The 24,217-nt window shown below is 41.1% G+C and overlaps 9 protein-coding genes across 9 annotated transcripts; 4 read left to right on the top strand and 5 right to left on the bottom strand.

Moving 5' to 3' along the window:
- Positions 1 to 72: 72 nt before the first annotated feature.
- SS1G_07635 (predicted protein) lies at positions 73 to 1,053 on the bottom strand (the record flags this gene model as incomplete). Its single annotated transcript, XM_001590961.1, has 3 exons — positions 73 to 76; positions 147 to 592; positions 1,030 to 1,053. 3 exons carry the CDS (start codon positions 1,051 to 1,053, stop codon positions 73 to 75), a joined length of 474 nt encoding a protein of 157 aa, XP_001591011.1.
- Positions 1,054 to 2,125: 1,072 nt separating this feature from the next.
- SS1G_07634 (hypothetical protein) lies at positions 2,126 to 4,511 on the bottom strand (the record flags this gene model as incomplete). Its single annotated transcript, XM_001590960.1, has 5 exons — positions 2,126 to 2,914; positions 2,966 to 3,151; positions 3,203 to 3,947; positions 4,079 to 4,403; positions 4,469 to 4,511. 5 exons carry the CDS (start codon positions 4,509 to 4,511, stop codon positions 2,126 to 2,128), a joined length of 2,088 nt encoding a protein of 695 aa, XP_001591010.1.
- A 1,757-nt stretch (positions 4,512 to 6,268) lies between these two features.
- SS1G_07633 (predicted protein) lies at positions 6,269 to 7,084 on the top strand (the record flags this gene model as incomplete). Its single annotated transcript, XM_001590959.1, has 4 exons — positions 6,269 to 6,310; positions 6,522 to 6,608; positions 6,729 to 6,792; positions 6,861 to 7,084. 4 exons carry the CDS (start codon positions 6,269 to 6,271, stop codon positions 7,082 to 7,084), a joined length of 417 nt encoding a protein of 138 aa, XP_001591009.1.
- A 532-nt stretch (positions 7,085 to 7,616) lies between these two features.
- Positions 7,617 to 8,035, bottom strand: SS1G_07632 (predicted protein; the record flags this gene model as incomplete). Its single annotated transcript, XM_001590958.1, has 2 exons — positions 7,617 to 7,737; positions 7,848 to 8,035. 2 exons carry the CDS (start codon positions 8,033 to 8,035, stop codon positions 7,617 to 7,619), a joined length of 309 nt encoding a protein of 102 aa, XP_001591008.1.
- A 4,490-nt stretch (positions 8,036 to 12,525) lies between these two features.
- Positions 12,526 to 12,633, top strand: SS1G_07631 (predicted protein; the record flags this gene model as incomplete). The annotated part of the gene is made up of 1 exon (XM_001590957.1): positions 12,526 to 12,633. One exon carries the CDS (start codon positions 12,526 to 12,528, stop codon positions 12,631 to 12,633), a length of 108 nt encoding a protein of 35 aa, XP_001591007.1.
- A 3,211-nt stretch (positions 12,634 to 15,844) lies between these two features.
- SS1G_07630 (4-hydroxyphenylpyruvate dioxygenase) lies at positions 15,845 to 17,179 on the bottom strand (the record flags this gene model as incomplete). The annotated part of the gene is made up of 2 exons (XM_001590956.1): positions 15,845 to 16,615; positions 16,682 to 17,179. 2 exons carry the CDS (start codon positions 17,177 to 17,179, stop codon positions 15,845 to 15,847), a joined length of 1,269 nt encoding a protein of 422 aa, XP_001591006.1.
- A 721-nt stretch (positions 17,180 to 17,900) lies between these two features.
- On the top strand, positions 17,901 to 18,713 carry SS1G_07629 (hypothetical protein; the record flags this gene model as incomplete). Its single annotated transcript, XM_001590955.1, has 1 exon — positions 17,901 to 18,713. One exon carries the CDS (start codon positions 17,901 to 17,903, stop codon positions 18,711 to 18,713), a length of 813 nt encoding a protein of 270 aa, XP_001591005.1.
- A 1,292-nt stretch (positions 18,714 to 20,005) lies between these two features.
- On the top strand, positions 20,006 to 20,276 carry SS1G_07628 (predicted protein; the record flags this gene model as incomplete). The annotated part of the gene is made up of 2 exons (XM_001590954.1): positions 20,006 to 20,117; positions 20,152 to 20,276. The coding sequence occupies 2 exons, from the start codon at positions 20,006 to 20,008 to the stop codon at positions 20,274 to 20,276; spliced, it is 237 nt and encodes a 78-aa protein (XP_001591004.1).
- A 2,416-nt stretch (positions 20,277 to 22,692) lies between these two features.
- SS1G_07627 (predicted protein) lies at positions 22,693 to 23,121 on the bottom strand (the record flags this gene model as incomplete). The annotated part of the gene is made up of 2 exons (XM_001590953.1): positions 22,693 to 22,952; positions 23,022 to 23,121. 2 exons carry the CDS (start codon positions 23,119 to 23,121, stop codon positions 22,693 to 22,695), a joined length of 360 nt encoding a protein of 119 aa, XP_001591003.1.
- Positions 23,122 to 24,217: the final 1,096 nt, after the last annotated feature.

The raw sequence follows: 24,217 nt of genomic DNA, 5'->3' as shown, positions 1-24,217 counted from the left end.
GAAGAAGGGTTTCGCCGGGGTTTCCTTGCCCGGCTGCAAAATGCTTCTGCGTCTGATTTTGTCGAGAAGGATTTATCTGCGGGAACAGCTAACATTAGCACCTTTCTGTTCCAGATAAGAATATCAAATTATATTCCCAAAACCACCTCTTCTCCCTCCCTCTTAGGATAAGAGAAAACTCACACATAGCCCCTGCAAAGCCGGTAATCTGCTCCCTACAATCATCCCAATTGGTAAACACCCCCGTTTTCTTCCCCTTCCTAACCGCATAATATTTCTGCGCTGCGCCTGCCCCTCCCTTATCATTCACCTCTCCTTCTCCCTGATCAGCAAGCTTTCTCTTCCTCGTAGCTGGAGGCATTTTCGACTTTCCCAAATGTATCGAGCGTCTTAAATATCCCAACTTTCCAAGCCCAAACTTCCCCTCTCTCAAAATCCTCTTTCGTTTCTTCTTAAGAGGATTGAAAACGTCTAGCAACCTCTTATTCTTGTTCTTATTTTGATTACTGTTCTTATTCCTCTCTTGATTCCTCTTTTTATCCTTCTTCTTCTTCTTATTCTTCTTCTTTTTAACCCCTCTCACAACACGAACCTGTGCCCTCTCAACAAAAGTATCTAACCCAAGAAAAAGTTTCCGATACAAACTTCTCGTAGATACAGACGCAGACTCAGAATCCAACCGATGACACGAGAAACCAAAAGATCTTGCTCGGGTTCGAAACAGTTCGCAAAGAAAAGGACTAGAAATCTTTATCTGTAACAGACACCCAATCCAATCAGTCCAGTCCAATCCAGTAAAATCAATCAATCAATCAGCACCAGAAAAAGTACGCGCGACCCCAAACAAACAAAAAACCCCAAAGCACAAAATAAAACGAAACAAAGACCAAAGAAAATGAGTTTTGTCCAACGCTGCTAGATGCGGCCAGAGTCAAGAGGAGGTAAAAGAGATAGATAGGTGTCAAGGGAAGTCTTCATAGGTACCTAGGGAAGAGCAAACGAATGAATCCTCTCCACGAGAAGAGCTACCAAATCCGCAAACCAAAAAAGCATACTACCACAGAAGAAAACACAACAAACATACACATACCGTACGAATTGAACGTAGTCACCCTCCTCGCAGACCCTCAAAAAGCATACCTACAGCAGGTAGGTAGGTAGTATCCAGAATAATCGTAATCGTAATCGTACGTAGGTAGGTAGCAAAGCACCTCAAACGAAACCAATCCAAAACCAAAAAAAAAACAAACAAACAAACAAACAAACAAAATGAATGTGCAGACAGATAGACAGATAGATATCCAAATATGCAAATATCCTCAAAGCAGTAGGTGGGTACTAGTAGTACAAGATATTTGACTGTTACAATTTATTTTACAAACTTATATTTTACAGTGCAAACATGCAAGGATCCATCAAAAGTTCAAGGTGATGCACCCCACGCGGGGAAGCGCACCAGGCGGTCCCGATGAAATAAACATGAGGTTGTTGCAAGGCTGTTCGATTTGGTCACCAGTGACCACCCACTTTATTCAAATCGTCTTAGCGGTGCTAATGATGAGATCATACCTGTGTTATCATTATCAAAATCTAGTAACTACCATTTCATTAATACAGAGTAAATTCATCTACCCTCATCATCCTAACGGTGGATCATAAAATCCCTTGATTTTTATTCGTCCGGTTTTGCTCGTGAAATATTTCTATTCTCTAATTCCATCTCGCTGTACAAAAAGTATTCTCTGATCTTCCATCTATTGTAATCTTCCCTTTAAAATGCAAGACCAAAGCCCTCTTCTGGGAATTTCCCTCTGAAGTGCACGCTCAAGCAATCCCTCCATTGCTTGTATTCCATCTTACTATAAAAGTATAACCCATTCTTGTGCACAAGCCAAACACATTCATCACCCCATTTCTCCCCCCCCTGATACCAGTTCCCAATCTCCCAATTGTTGTTACATATCATTCCCAAAATCAACCCTTGAAAACTCCCCAATTTGTAAATTAGACCTCGCTATGCAATGTAATGCAAACCCATCCCAGATGATATAAACTCCGAAGTCCCATATTTTACATTTCTGCTCGTCTTCTAACTTTCCTCACTGTGACATAGACAATCGAATCTTTAATTGCCCTTCTCCGTTTCTTTCCTTGGCTTATAGCCTGGCAGCTCATCAAACCACTCTCCTTGTTCATTGTATTTGTATGCATGGAACTCAATACCGTAGGGTTTTGGTTCGATGGCATAAAGCATCCCCAAAGGTACATCCAAATCGGCAATATCATCTCTGGTGAGATCCATGAAATATGCCATCAAAACTCGAGCAACGGATCGGTGTCCAATGATAAGGACATGGTCTGTAATACGTTCAAGCTCTCGGACCATATCCCTAAGTCGACTGATAACCTGCAAATAACCTTCACCTCCAACTCCAGGGTATATGTAGTGCAATTTATCCTTGGCTCGCTTCCCGTACTCGTCGGGAAAGCGTGATTCAATTTCCTTGTAGGTCAGTCCTTCGAAAGCGCCCGCATTCAGTTCATTCAACATTTCCCAGTTCTTCACGTCGTAATCTTCATCCTGCTCAAAGTGCTCTGCCGTTTGGATACTTCGCTTGAGCATTGAAGTCCATACACAAAAGTTCTTTTCATCCAATTCTCCCATGATGTCTGGATAGGGTGGTGTTCTGACTGCTTCGCCTCCCGGGGGATATTTTGCACTCTCAATGGCAGATTGTTGTTGCTCGAGAAGCCATCGTCTTCGACGGTCTGTGATGAAGTTATGAAGAACTTGAGCATATTTTTGTCCTTCCGGGGTGAGATCAGAATCACCACCAAGTTTGCCAATCGCTTTATCGTTGGATTTTCCATGTCGTGTAATCCAAATTTGTCTTGGGGAAAGGTTGAATGTCGACTAATACGAAGCTATGCCTCCTGTTAAGAAACCCTTGAGTTGATAATGAACAACCTTTCGTCCGACATCTATCATTTTGATGTACTGCATATGATTATCTTCTTCGTATTTCCCTAAAGGAACGTATGCACTTTCATAAGCAGCGACACGTAATTTGAAGTCTCTCAAAGAGGCTTCTGGATCCTTATCTTTGTAGTCAGGTCCTCGGAGCTTCAAGCGCATGTTTGCCTCGAGCAGCTAGAAAGATGGTTAGTGAATTGGATCCTCAGAACAAAATGACATACGTACACTTTCATCCTCGCAAACACTCTCTATGAAGAGGATACCGAGTTTTGGCTCTCTCTCCTTAACGTGATTAAAAAGGTGTCTGCGACGTTCAATGGTACTGTTTGTAGCATCCAGGATACCAACAGCGCCGCTTCCTAGCAAGAGGAAATCTAAGAGCTCGTCCAAGGTGTCCATTGCTACCTGCTCTCTGATTGCGGCCGCCTTAGAATTCATAGGATCAAAGAAATTGGCAGATTGATCCATTCTTCCCGGATCAGGCAATTCGCCGGGTGAAGAAATTTTCTTCAAGTCAAGACCTTTGGTTTCCTGGTCCTGTTGAGTTGGATCTACACCATTTAGAATCATGTGGGCAGCTTGCGTCGGTGCATCTATTTTTCCGACAATTGAGCCTGTGCGAATTGACTGGCTTGAAACAGATGGACGATGAGCTGATTCTTGAACTTTCGGTGGTGTACCATTTGATCGCTGTGGTTTTCCAACTGCAACACGTCGTCGATTGCCAACATTGAAAATCCTAGTCTCATGTTGCTGCCATGACAAATATCGCTGTATTTTCTTTGTAATATATGATTTTCCACGAGCAGGCAATCCTACCATAATAACCACCAATTTCGAAGCGACATCTCGTTGTGCAATTTTCCCGTCAGGAGAAACGCGAGATCTGGTCATGCCAGGAATGTTGAGGGTTGTAGCAGGGGCTCGAACTCGGGGAGTGGTGGTGCCAGAATTCTGTCGTAGTGGAAGACTGCGATCGTCAGTGTTGAGGTTCAACTAGAAAATTTGTTGAGATTTTTGCGCCCAGCTAATTTCGTGTACATTCTTCATGATGCTGTCCATCGATCGCGAAGGGATTGATGGGAATAGAGATAGACTCACATTCTTGGACTGCTTTGAGCAGTTGAAGGTCCACTTGGGAGGGGTGTGTCGGAGAGAGGGTGACCAACTCCATCGGTGACTCCATCGCTAGACATTCCGGCTTTTTCGTGAAAACTTCGAGTTAAAACTGCAGGTATAGCAGGTGGAGGAAGTGTGAGATAATTATCGGATTGTGGTTTGCAAACTGCAAAATCGCGTTCGAGGATGAGGTTACCAGGAATTGTACTGAGGGGTTGAGAAGAAGATTTGTGTGGGTTCATTGTGCGATAGTTAAAAACCGCCGCTTTCGCGATCTGAGAGAGCTGGGACTGACGTCGATAGTCCGCTGCAAGTGGGACGTTAGTGGATACAGAATTCGTGGGATTTTATGGAAAAAGGTGGATAGCGTACACGCCAAATGGTCCTGGGGCTCTGCATGAATGGCTGAAGGCATTTAAGTGGGAAGACTTTCCTCCAGCTGCTCCAATTTTCGAAGGAAATTGACCTAAATTTATCCAATTAGATTTTTTTAACTTTCAGTAGTTTAGAGTCTAAAAGGAACTATGTCGGTATTTCCAGGGTTTTGGAAGGTGCATGCTAACCTTTTCCTCTTTTTCTCACACTAATTGATAACAGCGCTTGTAGTAGTACTCTGTAGTAAGAGAGCTTTCTCGGCCACCTGCGAGGGCGGAAAGCAGGAAGATTGACAATCTGAGTCGATCTGAGTCACGTAAACTGAGTCGTATTGAAAAGAGTTGGTATGAAATTTCGATGAGTAAGAATTCGAAATCAAAAGAGAATAGAACTGGGAAGTTATGATAATCTTTGAAAGGTATAGGGGCAGAGGTGGTAGAAGAGAGGAAGTAGTAAAGTATCGAGTAGAGTAGAGTAGGAAAGAGGAAGTAGAAGTAGTAGTCGTAGTCGCAGTCGTAGTCTTAGTGCTGCTGCAGTGGTATTGTAGTATTAATCAAATCGAAACTAAGAAATCCAATCTCCTCCTTCTAGACAGCAATCGAAAAGTATAATTATGTGGGATGAGGGGTAAGGTGGTAGTTATTATGTTGCTAATGTACAGCCAAATTGACGATTCTACTCAATTCTCGAAGTTGAGTTTGTTGAGCAATGACCTCAATATCAAATCCAAACTGGAGCTCCGAAATCCGAATGGAGTGCTGAAGCATGTAAATCCGCCGCGATAAGACTTCTGGAAGCCTATCAGTCAAACACTCTGCGCACTAGTCCGGCCTTGGTAGTCTTGGAAATGCAGGGCAAAGAAACAGAACAGGGATAAATAAAAATATGAGGCTAAATGAGATAGACAGGTCGAATGGACAATGGAACTTTGTCTTGTTGTGAGGCGAGGCGAGAGATGGATCTTAGTGGAAGTTTTAACTTTCTCTGGGGTTGTTGGTTAGAAGACTTTTGATCTATATCTGCGCGACCTTTCTTGATGATGATGTAGATAGGTAGGTAGGTAGGTAGGTAAGTGTACACAGATATGAGTAGTGGCAACGTTATACGTAGGTTGTGCGACAGTCTGATGACTCGAATTCTAAGATGTTGTGATGATTTACTAGGTAGCTGTCGGGCTTGATGCTCCGAAAGCTATGGGGTGCGTATTATGATGAATGCGATTTGGTAGATGACAGAGCCTCCAAGTAGAAGTAGGTTACGGTTATTATGTTCATCAATTAATCATTAATAAGAAGATATCCCCCATCACATCCCACACAATAAACTATAGCCTTACATTCAAAAAAGGTTCCCGTTTCAAAATTTGGTAGCACCAGTACACAATATTCCATTCCCCCCGCCCGCCCCAGAAAAGTATCAATGGAGCAATGAATGAATAGCTGAAAGGTTATTGCGGCTTATCGCAAAAAAAAAGAGACAAACAAAAAACGGAACAAAAGAGATTCATCTACTCCCAGTCAACTGTTCCTTCTGTCCTTTACGACCATTCAGTCCTCATGATCGATCTTACATATCCACCCCCATCTCCGGGAAGGGAAATCTATGGGGTTAGGGTACACTGCATTAAAACGATCCACAGGCTGAAAAATAGTCCATCACACCCAAGAATTTCCTTTGTACGGAGGATTAATATTTAATTAATTTAGCATTGGTGGAATATGTTCCAAGGACACAAAGCGTGTCTTCTGCGAACCATTTCATAGGTTCAGACGCCAAAAAAGGGATGCAAGGTTTAAAATGACACCCGCATTCTCAGATTCAAAAGTTCTCAGCCATGCTGTGATTGATTTGTGATAAGCATCGCAGCGCATCGCATCGATATCCACAATCCGCAATCCACAATCCAAGAATACGACTTACTGTGCAGAGTACATAGTACATACATACATACTACCTATGGTTTCAAATGGGAAAATATGGTATTTCCTTTTTGTTGAGAGATAAGGAAGTTCCCTAATTGCGAGTTTCTAATTTTAATACCACCAAGTAGCATCGTGAAATTAGAAACAATTATGTTTCGTTGCCCAGATTCTTGTCCGCAGTCAAGAGTCTCAGACGAACTACCGTGAGACTTCAGGTGTGAGGGCTAGCCTTGACATACTAGGTACATTATTATTCATGAATGATATTCTAAGATGGTTTTTGGGGTAAGATATTAGCATAGCATAGCATAGGTAGCGTAGCATACATAGCTTAGCATCGCATTGCAGCCAAATGTATCTTCTTGCGCAAGGTAAAGTTATTATACATGAATGAAAATGGTTAGTTCCTTCCTCGGCATTCAACTGCCTCAAAACTTTATCTCTGAGCTTAATATCCTTTTGCCCAGCCCAATCAAATCACTACATCAACATCATCTCAACAGCCCCCATTTTCCACAACTTCTCTAAACATACAAATATGGATCTTCATCTTGGTGCGGGAATTTGTAGCAGATCAAATCAGTATCTTACCATCTGCATACCAGAGGCATCTAACCAAGCGGATGCCCGGACCGGACTTGGCATGTTCTTCAAACCTAGATGGCCGAACAGCCAAGACGGAGACGGTTGAAAAATGACCGTGTCCTTGATGTAATCTTACGACAAAATGTCAAAAACATATTGATATTGTCGATAGTCTTGTGAAGAGACATTCGTTTCTGCCAATGTCAATTTCGTCTCGGCGAACTCAAAAATCCGGAATTCGACGTCAAAGGAGACACATTGAAGGTCGCATATCATATATTGGCAATCAAAGCCAAGGCCAACACAAACCGGAATTTCCGTGATAAAAGTTGTCTCTCGCTTTTATTTGCGAGAGAAAAGGCGGAAGAACTTCGTAGCCTCGTATGTGATAGTGGGTTCACGTTACATTCACAGATCTTTATGGCTTGACCTCTGAGTTCTTATCCGGAACTTACAATGCAACACATCAGTCACGGCACTGTCATGTGTGACCATTACAGATGCTTCTTTCTCTCCATTCAGCCTTGTGTTTACTTGTCAAATAACTTACAATAAGCCGTCAAGGATAGTCACCTTGACTAGACTTTGTGGAGGTGCGCACAACATACTCCATGATCACCATCGTCATCAGTATTACTTCAGTCCAGTAGTCGGTGTTGAATTGGAGTTATTGAGCTTGCATTAATTGAGACTGGTGTACAAATTGCAACTTTCCGGCCCTCATCAACGACGAGTCGGGAGGCGTTCGAAAGGATCAAACTTCAGTTTGTTATTTTAGCTCGCCGAAAAGAATGTGGGGAACCATGGTGAGATCTGGCGATCTAACACTTTGAAACCCCAAAACCTGACTCCGGGGACTCCGAGGCTACGTGTGGAGTTTGGGAATACAGTAGATGAATCTTCTGTATAGTACAAAATCTGCCATACTCGGAAACGAAAAGAGTACCTCCATAGTAGTCTTCCGGTTGCACTTGGTTGAGTATTCGGTTGGGAAAAAGTGAAGTGATGATGGTTCAAAACTTGCACCACCTTTCGAATATGGAAGTTTTAGGCACATCTTTATTCGTATGACACCTTACCTATCTACATGTACGAATTTGTCGTGTGCTTCAATATTTCATGGGATGATTATTAGAATTAGGGTAACAGAAATTTACGAGTTGTACGAAGCTTAAGTATGCTTTAACACTCGGGTCCGGTTCTTTTTGACTCCAATCTCATCTCACATCACATCACATCAGCTCTTACAAATGTACTTGCAATCTCACCAAGAGGTTTGAGAAAGAAGGGAAGTGCTCTTGGTTAGGCCTGAATTTCAACATCATATACATCAATCTCTCAAACATCAAAGAATACTCACATAGCAGTCTACGGGGATATGAACATTGCAGTCGCGAAACGAACACTCCATGGAGATAGCAATAAATCCATGAATACCATCTAGTTATTTGGGTAATACTCTAAAAACATTTGATTGGCGTAAGTGATTATTCATGACAGCTCTGATGTCAAGAAAACCATCCATCTAAAGTTAATATCTGTTATGGTCACTTAGCATAGAATATATCACCTATCTTCTTGTCTTTCTCTGTCCAATCCCCAGAAGCCAGGCCTTAAATCATATTCTCTTTTCTAGAGAAAAACTTACCAGCATATGAAATCCGGCTCAGCTCAATAGCTCAAAGATTGAAAAGCAGATGTAAGACTAGCAAACAGAAAAGAACCAACAACACTTAATAATGCAATTTAGCATAGATGTTAAGTATCTCTCAATATATATATCAAGCATAGCTTACTGGACAGGCTCTGATATTGAACGCAAAGACCATTTCCGACCCTGCTGGCGTCACATATACTCGCACTCGAGACGAAGCAAAACAAATTCTCCTGTCATGAATATTTATAGAGGCAGGAGATAGTATGGGGAGGTGTATCACGCATAAGCGTCGTCCAGATAGTGATGAATTCTCAAGTCGAATATACTAGAATGATGATGATTAAAGAGAGCATTGTTCCCTGCAATATCCCTGGGTATAAGTGACTCTGGAAATGGATAGTTGTAAGACTAGTTCTATGGTGGCATGTGCAGAGGTTGAAAAATGACTACGAGATTTAAAGGCAAAGAGTGGTGATTTTTCAGGAACAGTTTGAGTGCGGCGCTGTATATCACTATTACTGTATTGTCCTGCAATTTTAAAAGGAAGGGTTTTAGAGGTTATAAATAAAGATGATCGGCAATACATTAGATTATGATGACATCCACCTGCACCCGGGCTCTGTAATTTCGCAACGTGCTTCAGTTTTATGGATATATGTAGAGATTTCCTTTATATATTTAATAAGTACAGAATGTATAGTAGTATGTCAACATAAAACCCAAGTGTCTAGCTTTTATTAACCAGTTCAAAAAGCTTAGTCGGAATAATAATAGTCCCAATCACAAGTATCGATAACATCCCCACTGCTCGTCGGACCGTCGTCATCCCAACCATAGTTTCGATGAGGAGGGGGGACATAATTCCACTCATCCAAACTCCTATTCTGCTCTTCGCTCCACGAAGCTACCGTCCTATCTGGGCCCTGGGGCTAGTACCCCAGTTCCTGAGACCCCTCAACGCGCTTCTTGATTTCGTTATCAACCAGATCTCGCTTGCCACCCATCAGTATTCAAACCGGTATCCGCTCCACATCTTAGGGGGGTCCTGTATATCCCGCACACAATAGGAGAGAATTCTCGTTACGGATTGGTCGCTCTTCGGACACTTCACATTGAGCATTGAACAATTAATCCCCCTTTTTCCCTTATGCTAGTTTCCAGCTCGCAAGTTCGCGGCTAGATAGTCCATTTTTCTTAATACTTTCGCTAGATCATTTAGATAATTATTTCTTAGCTGGAACTTGTTGTCTTTCTTGTGGTATTCTGTGTAAATTGGATATCTTCTACTTCTTCCTTTGTAATGGCACGCGAAAAAGTGCAAATAATGCAAATAATGCATCTGAACTATTACGAATGTTGAAAATAAAACTTTGGGGATCTTGGGGTCTTGGGGGATATTTCTTTAGTGTTTGTTTTGGATACTAGTTACTAGTTGTGTTGAATGCTTGAGCCTTGTGAATCTAGCATGTGTATATCGATGAGATAGAATAGATGTGTATGCTCGGGTTCGAATCCCTGGTTTCGATTAGAAGGGTGAGGATGGGAAGTGAGCTTTCGCGATAGAGCTTTATGCCTTTGAGATCGATGTATATAGTTGGCTTGTATGGTTTTGGTGACAGCGTTTCAAATCTCCCACCCTCATCCTCTCCCATTCTATCCTAGACCCAGGATGGAGGCCCTATATCCTATCGATATTGTAAATATCCTCATTCTGTTTATTCTTTAAAAAAGTGATATTTATTCTATTTTGAATAAGAGGATATAGGTGATATTATGCGAGATATAAAATAAAGTACTTACTGTTTTGTTAATCTCAATTATAAAAATTATAACAATTTTTCAATTTTTCAATTTTTTTCCATTCTATCCTAAACCCTATAAATCCTAATATATACTCAATTTTCTTTTTATATCCTTATCTTGCTTATCCTTCAAATTGAAACCCATTCTGCCTATCCTAAATTCAAGGATAGGATAGGATGGGAGATTTGAAACGTTGTTTGGTGATGCATGGCGTAAGATGAGCTAGTCGACTAGATTGCTGATTTGCTTTGTTGTGTTGATAATCTCTGTCTTGATATCTCTTATACTTATGATAAGTTTATTCCAAGGTTTTTTTTTTAGAATATATACTTGGGATTTATGTGTATATATACTCTTATATCTTTTCTTCTTTTTGTTTAGAGTCTTTATATAGATATTGTGACGGAAATCCCTGCTTTCCTCCCACCCTTATTATATAAGAAACCTCAGGTACATTAACCATGTCCACACATGATACGATTACTCGAGATTAGTATGCGATTTAGGTGACCTGAGGATCAGATCCGGACAAGTACTAGGTATCAATGGTTATCGGTAAAGTAAGATCATTGGAGGAATAAATATGACTTCTTTTTGCCTAGCTATTGCGGCTAGGCCATTCATTTGTGTATATATAGAGTAGCTATCCCCATCTACAGGTGCTCTTCACCTGTAGATTCTAAGTTAAATACAATTGCTGGTCTATAAACACCCTTTTGGTCACAGATATGAAATGAAATCTTTTGTTAATTATCTTACTGTTATATTATTCATGTGCACATATTAAAATATTGACATTATACCATCAAGGCAGAGGACGATTATCTTAAACTAAACAGATAGCGATAAAGCAATATTGTTATTTCCGATTTCCTCATTTTGTAATCATAATTCATTGTATTTCTCATTAACCACGAATTCCATCGAAGTAGGGATGGAAAATTTTTTAATTACCTAAAGTATAATAATCTAGCTTTCTTTATTATAATATAATTTTTTTAATATTTCTTTTTTGTAAAAAAAAAAAAAAAAAAAAAACTGATCAAAATATATGATTGAAAAAATTGAAAAGAATTGTTAAAAGGAATAGAAGTTACCGGTACTAATCACGTGTCGTGATTAGTAATACGGTTACCTAAACAGGCTAGATTAGACGAACCATAAGCAGGCATATTGGTCCCCTCAGAGGATACCAAGAGGAGATTAATATGCCTACACGCGTAGTAATATAATCAATATAGAGGCCTCTTCCACCCAATCTTTTAATAAGAATTTATATTGTTTGTTACACTTAAGAATACTGGGTAAAGTATCTTGTATTAGAAAATACTAAACTAAGGAGAAAAGAAGAAGGAAAACAAAAGTAGTGAGTTTTCCTATGATTAAATACAAACGGGGCATGCCACGTGACCCGAAGGTGTGAGGCGTCACATATATATGATTTATAAATAAATTTTCAAAGCTTAAAAATATTAAATAATATTTCAATAAAAATTATTAAAAATAAACTATAAAAGACTTTCAAATTTTTTAATCAAAAAGTATATATGTGACGCCTCACACCTTCGGGTCATGTGGCATGCCCCGTTTGTATTTAGTCACAGGGAAAACTCTCTACTCTTGTTGGGATGCGAAGACTCAACAACGTGTACACGGTGCATCCTACGAACCTCCAGCTCTCTTATGAGAGTCTGCAGAGCTAAGTTTGAGTCATTTGATGGAGTCATGATAATTGGAAGAGGAAGAGGCGCCCGATCACGACGTTTTTACCCGTTTGCGGTTTTTTGACAATCGCATTATCGGTGGACTCTCTACAACACTACCTTTATTACGAAATAGAGGACAACACCATCATCTACGACAATACACTACGAAATCATCTCACTTCTTAAGAGTGAGACTCCTCTGGAACATAGAGTACAGCTCGACATCTTTGACACGTATATGTTATATATCGTATACCTCTTATAATCGATACGATCGAAACGACAACAATTTATATACCTTCCACACGGGAACACCGGAGGAGTACTATTGAAGGACCTAAACTGATAACGAAACTTACTCTACTCTCATTCAGCGGAGGTATGCTACTTACGGAATTGGGACATCCGTACAAGCCACTACCTGTGCATGTTATAGTTACGCTATATGAGGATTGGTGCTCCTTCATAAGCTTTCTATTGGCAGGATGATCAGAATGAGGACGAGGCAATCCTGACGGTGGGCGATTACAGTACGTTCTGGTATATAAGGAGCAATTAGATTGGTAGTATCGGGAAGGGGATCAGGGATGAAGGGTTTTCGATTACAATGTTTTAATAGTATGAGGAGAAGTGAGAGAGATCAAGAGCAAGTGATCTAGTGGACGAGGATGACCACAATTACAACCCCAAAAGGCCTACCGGCCCAAACCCCCCCTGCGAAGGCAATCATGTAAACCCTGCCCTAGCCCCCTTTAAATTGTATATAAATACTCCCCCTAGCTAGCTAGTAAACCACTCAGAGGCTTCTCCTCTGAGCGTCATTTGTCCAAAACTGGAATAGATGGCTAAGGTTATCACGCGCCAAGGCGCGTGGGCCTACGGCCTATGACGATAAACACAATCAATCAATCAATCAATCTCTACTCTTGTTTTCCTTCTTCTTTTCTCCTTAGCTTAGTATTTTCTAATACAAGATACTTTACCCAGTATTCTTGAGTGTGACATGGAAGTGCTCTAGGCTCTTGAAGTGGTTTATAACTAGATGTCAAGCAGGGACTTAAATAATGACAATGATGCAATTCGTAACTAATAGTAGAGTATACTAAATGATTGATCTTGATCTTGAGTACAAAGCTTTATACAAAAGGAATCCATCTTAATTATATAAACTGTTAAAGTGAATGGTTCCTGCGTAGCACGTGCACAGAGCACTAGTCCTATTAGGACTAGATTGAGAAGCTCTCTGTAAGAGAGCTTCGCACTTCCGTAGAACTTAGAAGAGAGATTAACCTACTAGACCAATATTACCTCAGTTCTACCCTATCAGCTTCCCACTATTCCCTGTGTGAGGTCATTCCTTTTAACATAAACCTTCATATTCCAACATTGAAACAATGGAATTGGGGAGCGAGATTCGAATCTTGCTTCTTCGCTCCCTCGCTCCCTCACAAGACTATTTATATGATCTTATAATACATGATAATAGTTTATAATATTACAACGTAACATGTTTTTAAGTCATTCCTCTTTTGGGTCACGTTTTTTCAGATCAATTTTCCTTATCAAAAATATCAAAAATCAACATTTATAACTTTTTTATTTATAAACAATTTTTTTTAAAGATTTTGAATATACTGTTACGTCGGACAGTAACATAGGTCACGTTCTTGATCACATGATCAAGAAACCGACAAATCGAGATCGGCTTTGCGGTGATCGATTTGTCGGGCTCATAGTGTTACGAAGTTTGCCGTCTAGATCACGTGGAAGTGCTCTAGGCTCTCGAGGTGGTTTATAACTAGGCGTCAAGCAGGGACTTAAAGTAATGACAATAATGATATGCAATTCGTAACTAATAGTAGAGTATACTAAATGATTGATCTTGAGCACGAAGCTCTATACAAAGGGAATCCATCTTGGTTATATAGATATTCATGCTCCCTTGGATCCTTTTGGATCCTAAGCTCCAAAGGCTCCATTGGATCCTTTTGGATCCTCAAGCTCCAAAAGCTCCAAGTCACGTGCTTTCTGACAGTGCGTGCACATACGATCTTAAGGTGGCCCAGATCACATATTAATTCGATGAAATCTGATCGCTTTTGCACAAGGCCCAAGCTCTCCTAATTAGTCAGTTGTTACTATCGTAACACATAGCCATCGGTTTTTTTAAGGAGGCACGAAGGTCTATATAATCAAGATGGATTTCCTTTCTATAAAGCTTTGTACTAAAGATCAAGATCAATCATTTAGTATACTCTACTATTAGTTACGAATTGCATCATTGTCATTATTTAAATCCCTGCTTAACGCCTAGTTATAAACCACCTCGAGAGCACTTCCACGTGATCTAGACGGCAAACCTCGCAACATCCGGGGGACGCAGGCCCCTGGTAGATGAAAATGCTAATTTTTGACATAAAAGAGTGGCTGAGATTAAGGGTGGTCGAGAAGTGGAGTACTAGACTTAGACTTAAGGGCTGCATTTGTATGTATATAAATATAAGGAATGGGGAATGAAGATGAAGTTTAGTTAAGTTCGGGTATGAAGATAGGTTTTGGTATGAAGTTAAGTTCGGGTGTAAAGATAACTAGGTTCAGGTATAAAATTAAATCTCGTATGAGGATCGGTATGAAGAGGTTCAGGCATGAAGAAGTTCAGGTGTAAGGGTATAAAATTAAATCTAATCTAAGGACGAGTATAAGGATTGGTTAGATACAGATATCGGTATTGATGACATTTAAAGAAATAGGAAGGTGCATCTCCGTATGGTATATGGATCTAAATATAAGTCCAAGTAAAAACTACGAGTGAAGAGTGGAGATATAGATATCAATGTGGGTATATAGGTGGATACTAGAAAGAGATAGGGTTAGAGATATAGGTGCATACACAATACGAATAACGGGTGTAGATCTCGTATAGATTGGATTCTGTATGGGTGTAGATGTGGATGGATATACAAATGACTTGTACTCTATATATACAATGAGTTAATTAACACTCGATATAGATAAGTATGGATATATAGGCGGATATAGATAGAGATAGAGATAACGATAGAGATATGAGTATAGAAGATATAAAAAGAGATAAAAACCGAGTTATGAATGGATATATGTGGGTACAGAGAGCATCGGAGTAGAATTTTTTTTTACTCTGTAGATTACTTTGCAGATTACCTTGCAGACACTAATATAGATAAAAGTTTAAGTTTAATTTTAAGTCTAACTTTAAGTCTAAGTCTAAATATAGATCCAATCCAAATATACCACAGAGAGGAGATATTCTGATTTCCTATCTCCTAATGTTTGTACTACTCATAATACTACAGATATATCGATCCATAAAAAAAGTAAGATGTAATCACTATCACTATCACTCTGCATATACCAATTTTCATACTCATTCACACTTATATCTATACCAAGCGATAGTAAAGTAATAATCATCATTCATAAAGCTACATATGTATGCATATGCATATACATATATTCCCAACCTGAATCCCAAACACCATTTACCTGCCGTAATAAGCAAGTGCCCCCGAAAAGTAAAACTATCCACCTATGTAATCTTAACTACATTCTGCGTTTTGCTCCATATTCTATCCACTGCATTCCACCTTTCTACCTCCCAACCACCCTCCCCCACTCACCACCAACACTCACCACCAACCCCTCACCACTCACCACTCACCACTCACAAATTCCCCCTCTCCTCCTGCTCCCTCTCAATCGCCTCAAAAAGACTCTTAAAATTCCCCGCTCCAAACCCATCAAACCCCTCTCTCTGAATAATCTCCAAAAAGACCGTCGGCCGATCCATCAAGGGTTTCGTGAAAAGTTGCAACAAATACCCACCCTCATCAAAATCAATCAAGATAGACAATTTTCTTATCTCCTCAAAATCCTCCTTGAGCACCCATTTATTCCCCGCATTTTTATCCTGTAATCGCTCACGCATCGTCTCGTAGTATGTTTCAGGGACCGAGATAAATTCTACGCCGCGCGCGCGTAGATTCGTAACCGTGGTGATGATATCGGGTGTGCGGAGGGCGATGTGTTGAACGCCTGCTCCGGAGTAGAAATCTACGTATTCTTCGATTTGGCTTTTCTTGAGACCGGGGGCGGGTTCGTTGATGGGCATTTTGACTACGTTGTTGGGGGATGCCATGACGATACTATTGAGAGCGGAATGGGCAGTGCTGATTTGAGAATCATCTACTGACCAGAAACGGTGGAAGGAAAGACATTTTTCGTAGTAGGCGCAGGCGTCTTGCATGGCACCCCAGTCTTGGTTGCCGACGCAGTGGTCGATGGCTTCGAGAGGAATGGAGGGGAGAAGTGCCTCTAGGGGGTCTTTCTTTGAAGCTGGAGTAGCCCGATAGCCTGGGAGGAAAGGTCCGGTGTAGTTGGAACGCGTAATTAAGGTGTGTGTTGTATCACCATAGGTGCGGATGACTGCGGTTGTCTGAAAGGACGAAAATCAGTATATTCCAAATAATAAATGAACCAAGCAAGAAAAATAAGTACTCACAACTTCACCATTCTCATCCACCGACTTGACTGGCTTCTGTACACCTACAGCACCCTGCTCTACTGCATTATAATACACACTCGCCGCATCATCCACCTCAAACGCTACATCCTTAACCCCATCCCCATGTTTCTCCAAATGTTCATAAATCTCCTTTAACAAGCTTCTCTCCTTCTCGGTAATCGGTTCATCATCTTTCAAACTCGAGTATGATTTGACAGGCGAAGCTAACACGAAACGAATCTTGCCATTAGCAACGACATGTGAAGCGATATAACGGGAACCTGTTTCCAAACCCTTGTAGGCGATAGTTTGAAAACCGAGACGTGTGCAGTAATATGAGGCGGCTTGTTTGGCATTGCCTACATACCAGGTTATATGATCGTAGCCGTGGAAATTAGGGGTGCTGGTGCTGAGGGAAGAGTTTGTGTGCTCTGATGTTGGGAAGGTGAGGGAGGTAGAAGTTAGGATTGTAGGGCTAACGGCTGAGGGTGCCATGATATGATGGATTAATGTAAGCGTAGGAGGATATGATCAAGGTAAATGGATAGATAGAGGTGGAATGTTCCGTATGAGAGTAAGATAAGCAGAAATAGGTTGAAAGTAGATGATCAACCAAGACTAAGTATGTAGAAAGAGCTCAAGATAGTTTGTCGAACAAACTTTGCTTGCAGATATGCTTACAGATAAGTTTGTGAAAAGAGACAAGTTTAAATAACAGAAAAAGATGTCTGGAAAAGAAGAAGTGTACCATGGACTTCCACGGATCCTTCTTATGAAGTCCACAGCTCGGCATACGGTGGACGAAGTCGTCCTCGAACACAGAAGAATATCATTATCAATAATTCTTCGCATCCACTGACTACCAATGAATGCACAGTAGTTAAACCGATCGACATCCTTCGGCCTAGGCTTTTCTTTTATTAGAGCATTGTTAGGGTTTGAGGGTGGGGAGGTTTTGATTCCGCGCGGTTTATAAACGGTTGTTTTCGGCATAAGTGCCCGATTCGTCGCTTAGTCATTACGCGGAATTGTAGAATACGGCATCATGGCCGACGGTTTTTTTGTTATCAACACTAGATACTTCTGCTTGCATGATCTAATTCTAATAATAACTAAAGTTTTCTGTTAGTTTCGTGGTTAATAATTCTTCTACATAGATTGCAAAAGAGAACCTCCAAATCACAACTTACATACGGACAAAATTTATCCTCCAAAAATGGCAACACTCACAAAACACGATCTTGATGTCCTCGAGAAAATAAAGGATCCGGAGTCTGGTCCTTCAAATCCTCTCCTTATTGATGATTCGCTTCCAAAAGACCCGCATATCACCGATCCATCTACATATCAAGGAATCGCACAACGAGAACGGGATATTATTCTCTTGATGCAAGATGTCGAACTTCAAATTGCTGGATTAAAACCCGTAGCTGAACTTTCCCCTTTATCACAATATCAATCTTGCGTTCAGAATTTGAATGATTTGATCGAAGAATATCCTAATTATGCGAGTGCGAGGAATAACAGAGCACAAGCATTGCGACGGATTTATGGGGATTTGATGTTGGTGAAGATATCTTCTGTTAAGGGACATGGAGCTGATGTAAACGTACCTTTGGATACGGAAGCATCAGAGGCGACCATTAAGCTTGCCTCATTCAACGCATTATCCGACCTAGATAGGGCAATTTCTCTTCTAGCTCCAAAAACGCCTTGGGCATCAATATCCACTCAAGCAGCGAAGACTCTTTCCCAAGCATTAACGCAACGTGGTGCCTTGTATCATCTATCAGCTAAACAGCTGTCTTTTGACACTGAAGCGAGTGTAAGGATTGACGAGAGGAGAAGGGAGGCGAAATGGAGAACAATAGATTTTGAAGAGGCAGCCTCGAGAGATTTTATGACCGGTGGGAGGTATGGTAATGAGATCGCGAAGGCATTGGCTGTTAGTGCAAATCCGACGGCCAAACTTTGTGGTGATATGGTTAGGCAAGCTATGAAGAGAGAAATGGGGGGTGGTGGGAGTTAAATGGGAACGTTATAATTGTGCTTTCTTTGGAGTAAGGAATGGGGAATCATAAGATCCGACGATGAAGGGCAAAGATCTACGATTTAAGATGGTGATACATGGCGACATTAGTAGAATACCAATTTTCTTACCTCAAGGAGACTCCCACCTATGAGTCCATTGAACTATCAGTGGATGAATGGTTTTGACTTACTTGTTATCATGGAAGTACGAGCTTGGAAAGATCGTCTGGAACGATTTCAGGCAACACTAGAATTCTAATGGCCGTTTCCTGCAGAATAATATTGAAAAGGTTATGGAAATAAAATTCAATTATACATTCCAAGATACCTATAATTAGGACCCCATAATTACTACGTGAATATTCAGATCTTAATTCCCTAGACTGCTGAAGCCACAGAGAGCTTTTGGTTCCGAATCCCGAAGTCTGAATCAAAGAGTAGAACATCGGTGGCCTGCAGAATCTCTCCTTAGTGAGTCGATGGGCATCATGGTTATCTCCATTCTAGGCACTCAGATAATGAAAGAGGCAAAATAAATACCAAATATTCTCTTTCACTCACCAGACCAGTCGTGCACCACCCAACCAAAGTGTCAGTGACAATCACGTTGTGTCCATAGTTTCAGGAGCGTCTACCCGTGTGGTTCCTGAGCATACGCATCAAGCCCAAAAACTAACGGGTGGCTGCTTCAAAATGTCCCGAACACCGTCGCCGAAATTGATATGACATATTTTCTGTTCGGAGTTCAACTCTAGACTTGGAAGACCTTAACTTTCAAATCTTCATCCAAGGGATAATCGTCTCACTGAGATAAAGTGGTCTGACATGGGTTCAATGGGGAGGGACAAAAGATCATTATGGACTGAGGTATTATATAAATGGTTTCAAGACTGGCTTGCCATGAGTGAAATCTGTCTGATATATGCAAGTGGTAAATTCAGGCCTGCTTGGGTGGGTAGATACAGCAGATTAGGCTGGAAATGGCTTGCCTTGCATATCCATGGTATGGACCCAGAATTCCCTTCAAGTCGGACGGGTATAGACATGATCAACGTGGGAAACATCAAGATTTTACTTGAGAAATAAAATCCAATCTTCGCTATATGATGAATAGGTGAATATAAACAGGAATGAAAGACCTAAAATACGGCATGATCTTTGGTAGTTCAACGTGTCAATAAGAATTCAGCTTCCACGCCAATCATTTTTTGGTGACACGGTTGACACTTGTTTGTGAAACTCGTTTATATTATAAACATACGATATGTGACATTTGTGGAAGTACTCAAGATGTACCATGGCTACCAACTTCAGAATTCAAGCAGCTGGGTGAGCCGACATATTAGGAGCGCTGAGCAACTCCTAGCGAATAAATTGCTCTTGCCAGGCCACAAGCAAGCGAGTATCATTTTTTGATAAGCTGCCTCCACACCTAGTGCCTATGATCCTTCAAATGCAAATGATTGATCAATTGATCAATTGGCTGAACATATTGATCTCTGATAAGAAAAGGCAAGGATTCTTCCAAATACTATGGAGAGCAAGCAACACAGCCTTGTGAACAAATAAAGTTGACCCAGGACACGAGAAGCAAATCAGATGAGCAGTATATATAAGGGAAATGACGAGAACGGCAGTTGGTGATCTTGGTTAGATCTGAACGACATTGCAATCTGGGACTGGGATTTATATTGATCAATGGTCATGCTGGAAACTTTTACCGGCTGGCCCCAAAAGACTTATGCATCGCACAGACTGCGCCCACCCAAAGCATTCTGGCATGTCCTACCACACCAGAATTCAAAGGTAATCCGGTTACTCATGATATATGTTCTTAAGTGGCGTTCATCGAAAAAGCAAGCCGGATGGCTATGAGGTGTTTGGGACCCCGGTAACATATGCATGCGACAGAAAAGGCGCTTTTGACCCATCTATTATTGGACGAGGAAAGCCCTTATTCCTGCGAGCAAAAAAAAAAGCTCCCGAGACAGTTTCCCACCATCATGGTGGATGGTTTTATTGTGGCGTGCTACCCTCCTGCTGCGGGTTTTGAAAAAATGACCAATGGGAAGTACATACATTACTTTGGTAACGAGGTAGTACCACCATCATAATGTCCCAGAGAAAAGTTTTCTGCATTGCGTTGACAAGTCCCGATGACGGGTTAGCCATACGGGCCATACCCTAGAATTCCAGTTCGGTTTGAGGAGTGGGGGCTTACATGTCAAAGATAGAAAACAATAATCTCAATATAGTATGTACTATGTAGCAAATAGCATAGTGTTGAATATTCGCTTGCAAGCATTTGACACTGACAGAGTCCAGAAATGAAAAAGTAACATGCGGGAGTATTTCTTTAACTGGCTAACGGGATATTGTGATAGTGATGTAATGTGACGAGATGTGATTGAAAAACCTCCCAAGTTACATTTTAGTCGGGTTGATATCGGTTAGAGTACGGAGTAAATCCGTAGAACCATTTTGAATTGAATTTGAATGGGATTGAATAATTTGAATTGGATTTAGGGTAATCCGGAAATAGGGTCTGTCTTCCCCAACTCCCCAACCTCTTTTCCTTCAAGGGCTTAGAGCGGAAGTTAAAAAGAGCTGCCCGTCTTTTAGTCTGTCCTGTGTCCGTCCTATCCTATTCCATTCCACTAATCAAAGATCCCTTTTCCCATCCATGAAACAAGCACTAAACTAAACTAAAATAAAATAAAATAAAATAAAATAACACTACCGGCTTATTTCGATTCCATTTTCTAAGGCTCAATTCTTCCAGAGCGCCGGAGCCATCCCTCGTCACTCTGGGACCATCATACATGGATCAAAAAGCTTGCTTATTGGATACATTATATTTCCACACATGCGATAACGTGGGAGGGCGTTCCCCGATTGAGGGTTAGATGCGTCAGCAAGTGAATAAGTTGATGGTGGGCTCCCCTTTCGGCTACCAATACGAAGGAAGGAAAGTAGATGCGTGGACAGGACAGGCTACATCCAGTAGGTAGATACTAAAAAGAAGCTCATAACCTCCGTGACTCCGATGATATGTGGCTAAGCGTATCGCCAGAACTTGCTTTGCCAATGTTGATCGCGGCATATCAAATTTACCAAACGACTGGAAACTCAAGGTCCCAAAGCCCTGTTTTTCTAGGCATGTAAGCTCTGAGCGTCTGATTCTCGAGGTGGATTCGATCCCGTGCCGTGGTGAGAGAGTCAAGAGTCAGAAGTCAAGAGTCAGGACTAAGACAAGATTAGATCACATCCGGAGTAATTAGGCATAGCATAATTCTTCTTTGCAGATTACCTTGTGGTTTTATCTATCGCCGGTGATCACAATCTGAATGATTAAAGGACTCTACGCGGGTATCGGTATCGTCTCCATCGTCTCAATCATCTCAATCGTGTCAATCCTATCAATTTAGAAATGATTCATTTGGGTAGGATTCATGGGAGATCGCTGCCCGGGCGGGGGCAAAGAAAGATTTGAGATTGGTAACACCAGCGGAAGGGAGACGGGTTTGAGTAAAGTTTTTGGTTCCGGATTTTTATTTGTGGAATTTGTGGGAATTGTGGAATCGTGTGGCATCTTCTCCCGTGTATCGCGAAAATCTCAATCTGGGTAAAAATCCGTGCATGAAGGTACTTTTCGGGATTATCCCCCGCGTTGGTTGGTCATCGTACGATATCTACTTTTATTACTTGATCTTTTTTTATTTTATATTTTTTGATTTATCCGGATTAGGGGCGTCAATGAAAAGACTCGAATGTTAATATGTACTCGAGTAGAGAGTTCCAGTTGTATTAAAAGTTGCGAAAGACGGAAATATAATCGGACTATCGGTGTGATTCTTTTTGAATATACCTAGTTGAGACTGACCTCATATACATCAATAGAACCTCACGAAAAAAAGAAATGGATTGACGGGGCAATGTAAAGGTAGGCTAAATTAGAATTTGTCTTACTCCGTACACTAGACCAGATCTTTACGGATGGGAACTGATTTATTACTCGGAAATGCTTCGAGATTTAAACGTTTTCCCAAGAAATGCAATGAAGGTTTAGACGGAAATATTAATGCAGCTATTAATGCACCCGTGGCCGGTCTAGGCAATATCCTGCCATCATTCTCAGCCCATTGTGGTAATAATTTCCTCTTTCCTCGTGTTTCTTTCCCTGAATGTCCATTGTTTAACAATCCACCGACATTTTTATCAAAAGTATTTACTCTCTCTACCTAGGTAATATTATTATTGCCGTTTTCATGACTGTACCCATGAGCCTGATTTCCGCATCTCCTACTTTTTTGAAATGGTGGATTTGCTGACCCAGGCCGCGTAGTGACCAATCTAAAATACCCGCACCCACCAACTGGGCTCGTCTCGCTCGTAGTCTCGCTCATTTCGCTCATCCCAACCAATAAACATTTCCTTCCGCTGAGACAAAAAAGCTGTAGATGGGCGAATAAGGAGGAAGGTTTGGAAAGGGCAAGAAAGTTTCATGGAAAAGAATACGAAAAGAATACGAAAATTGTGTGGTGCTCTGCTCCTGTAGAAAGATATTGATGATGCAAGAAAAGACTGAATGACTTTGGGAAAAGAGTGGAAAGGAGCACATGGCCTTTATATATAGTAAATGTCTCTCATTACTGCTTTAAATTTATGGGCATGGTAGTATGGTGTAGGTCGCATTGCAGAGAAAGAGCGTACGGCTAAGGGAGAGAAGCCAGACCAGACAGTTTAGACAACTTGGACAAGAAGCTTTTTTCGTGCGAACTACTGGAATGAATGAGAACTGGACGAGCCTAAAGACTACTTTCTCCGTAAAGACCACGCAGTTATCGAAACGGCTTAAGCCCTGTCATACAACCCAACCTGTCGAGTTGTCGAGCCTGCCTGTCAAATCCCCTGTCAAACGCATGCTTTGGTTAATTCCCAGTTTTCCCTTGATGGGTCAAAATAGGTAACCATGGGATGGGATGGGATTGAAGTGTGTACGTGTGTGAGTGTGTGTGTGTATATGTATGTATGTATTGTACGAGTGAGAGTACGCGGAGTATGTATCATGTATTGATATGCCCGCCATTTGTAGTTTGTTAACCAGTTATTCTGCGATCCAACACTTAACCTTCTTTTAAACACAACCTTAACCTTTGGGAGACCTTTTTTGGATGGTCATACATAGCATAGTGTATTACTGCGTATTACATTACATTACTGCGCTCAAAGCGGGCAGCCCAAAGATCGATCACTGCTCTGGAACTGGCACTACCACTCGGGCCCTTTGGATTGGTCTCTTTTATACTAATAATGAACTAAAATTCCTGGGGATCGTACAAGCGACAGGGCACAGCTTGCTCCTCCCTTCCATTTGATGAGAGGAGCCCTGCTGGTGGATGTGGACAGGGAATAATAGAGACTTGGAACTGGCCAGGATTAGGATTGGGATTGGGATTGGATTGGGGCCACCCAGCAATTCAATTCCTCATTATCCTTTGG

Source organism: Sclerotinia sclerotiorum, genomic scaffold, assembly GCF_000146945.2.
Source record: "Sclerotinia sclerotiorum 1980 UF-70 scaffold_10 genomic scaffold, whole genome shotgun sequence".
In the NCBI taxonomy this organism is placed as follows: domain Eukaryota; kingdom Fungi; phylum Ascomycota; class Leotiomycetes; order Helotiales; family Sclerotiniaceae; genus Sclerotinia; species Sclerotinia sclerotiorum.
This window is presented reverse-complemented; position numbering and strand designations above follow the sequence as displayed.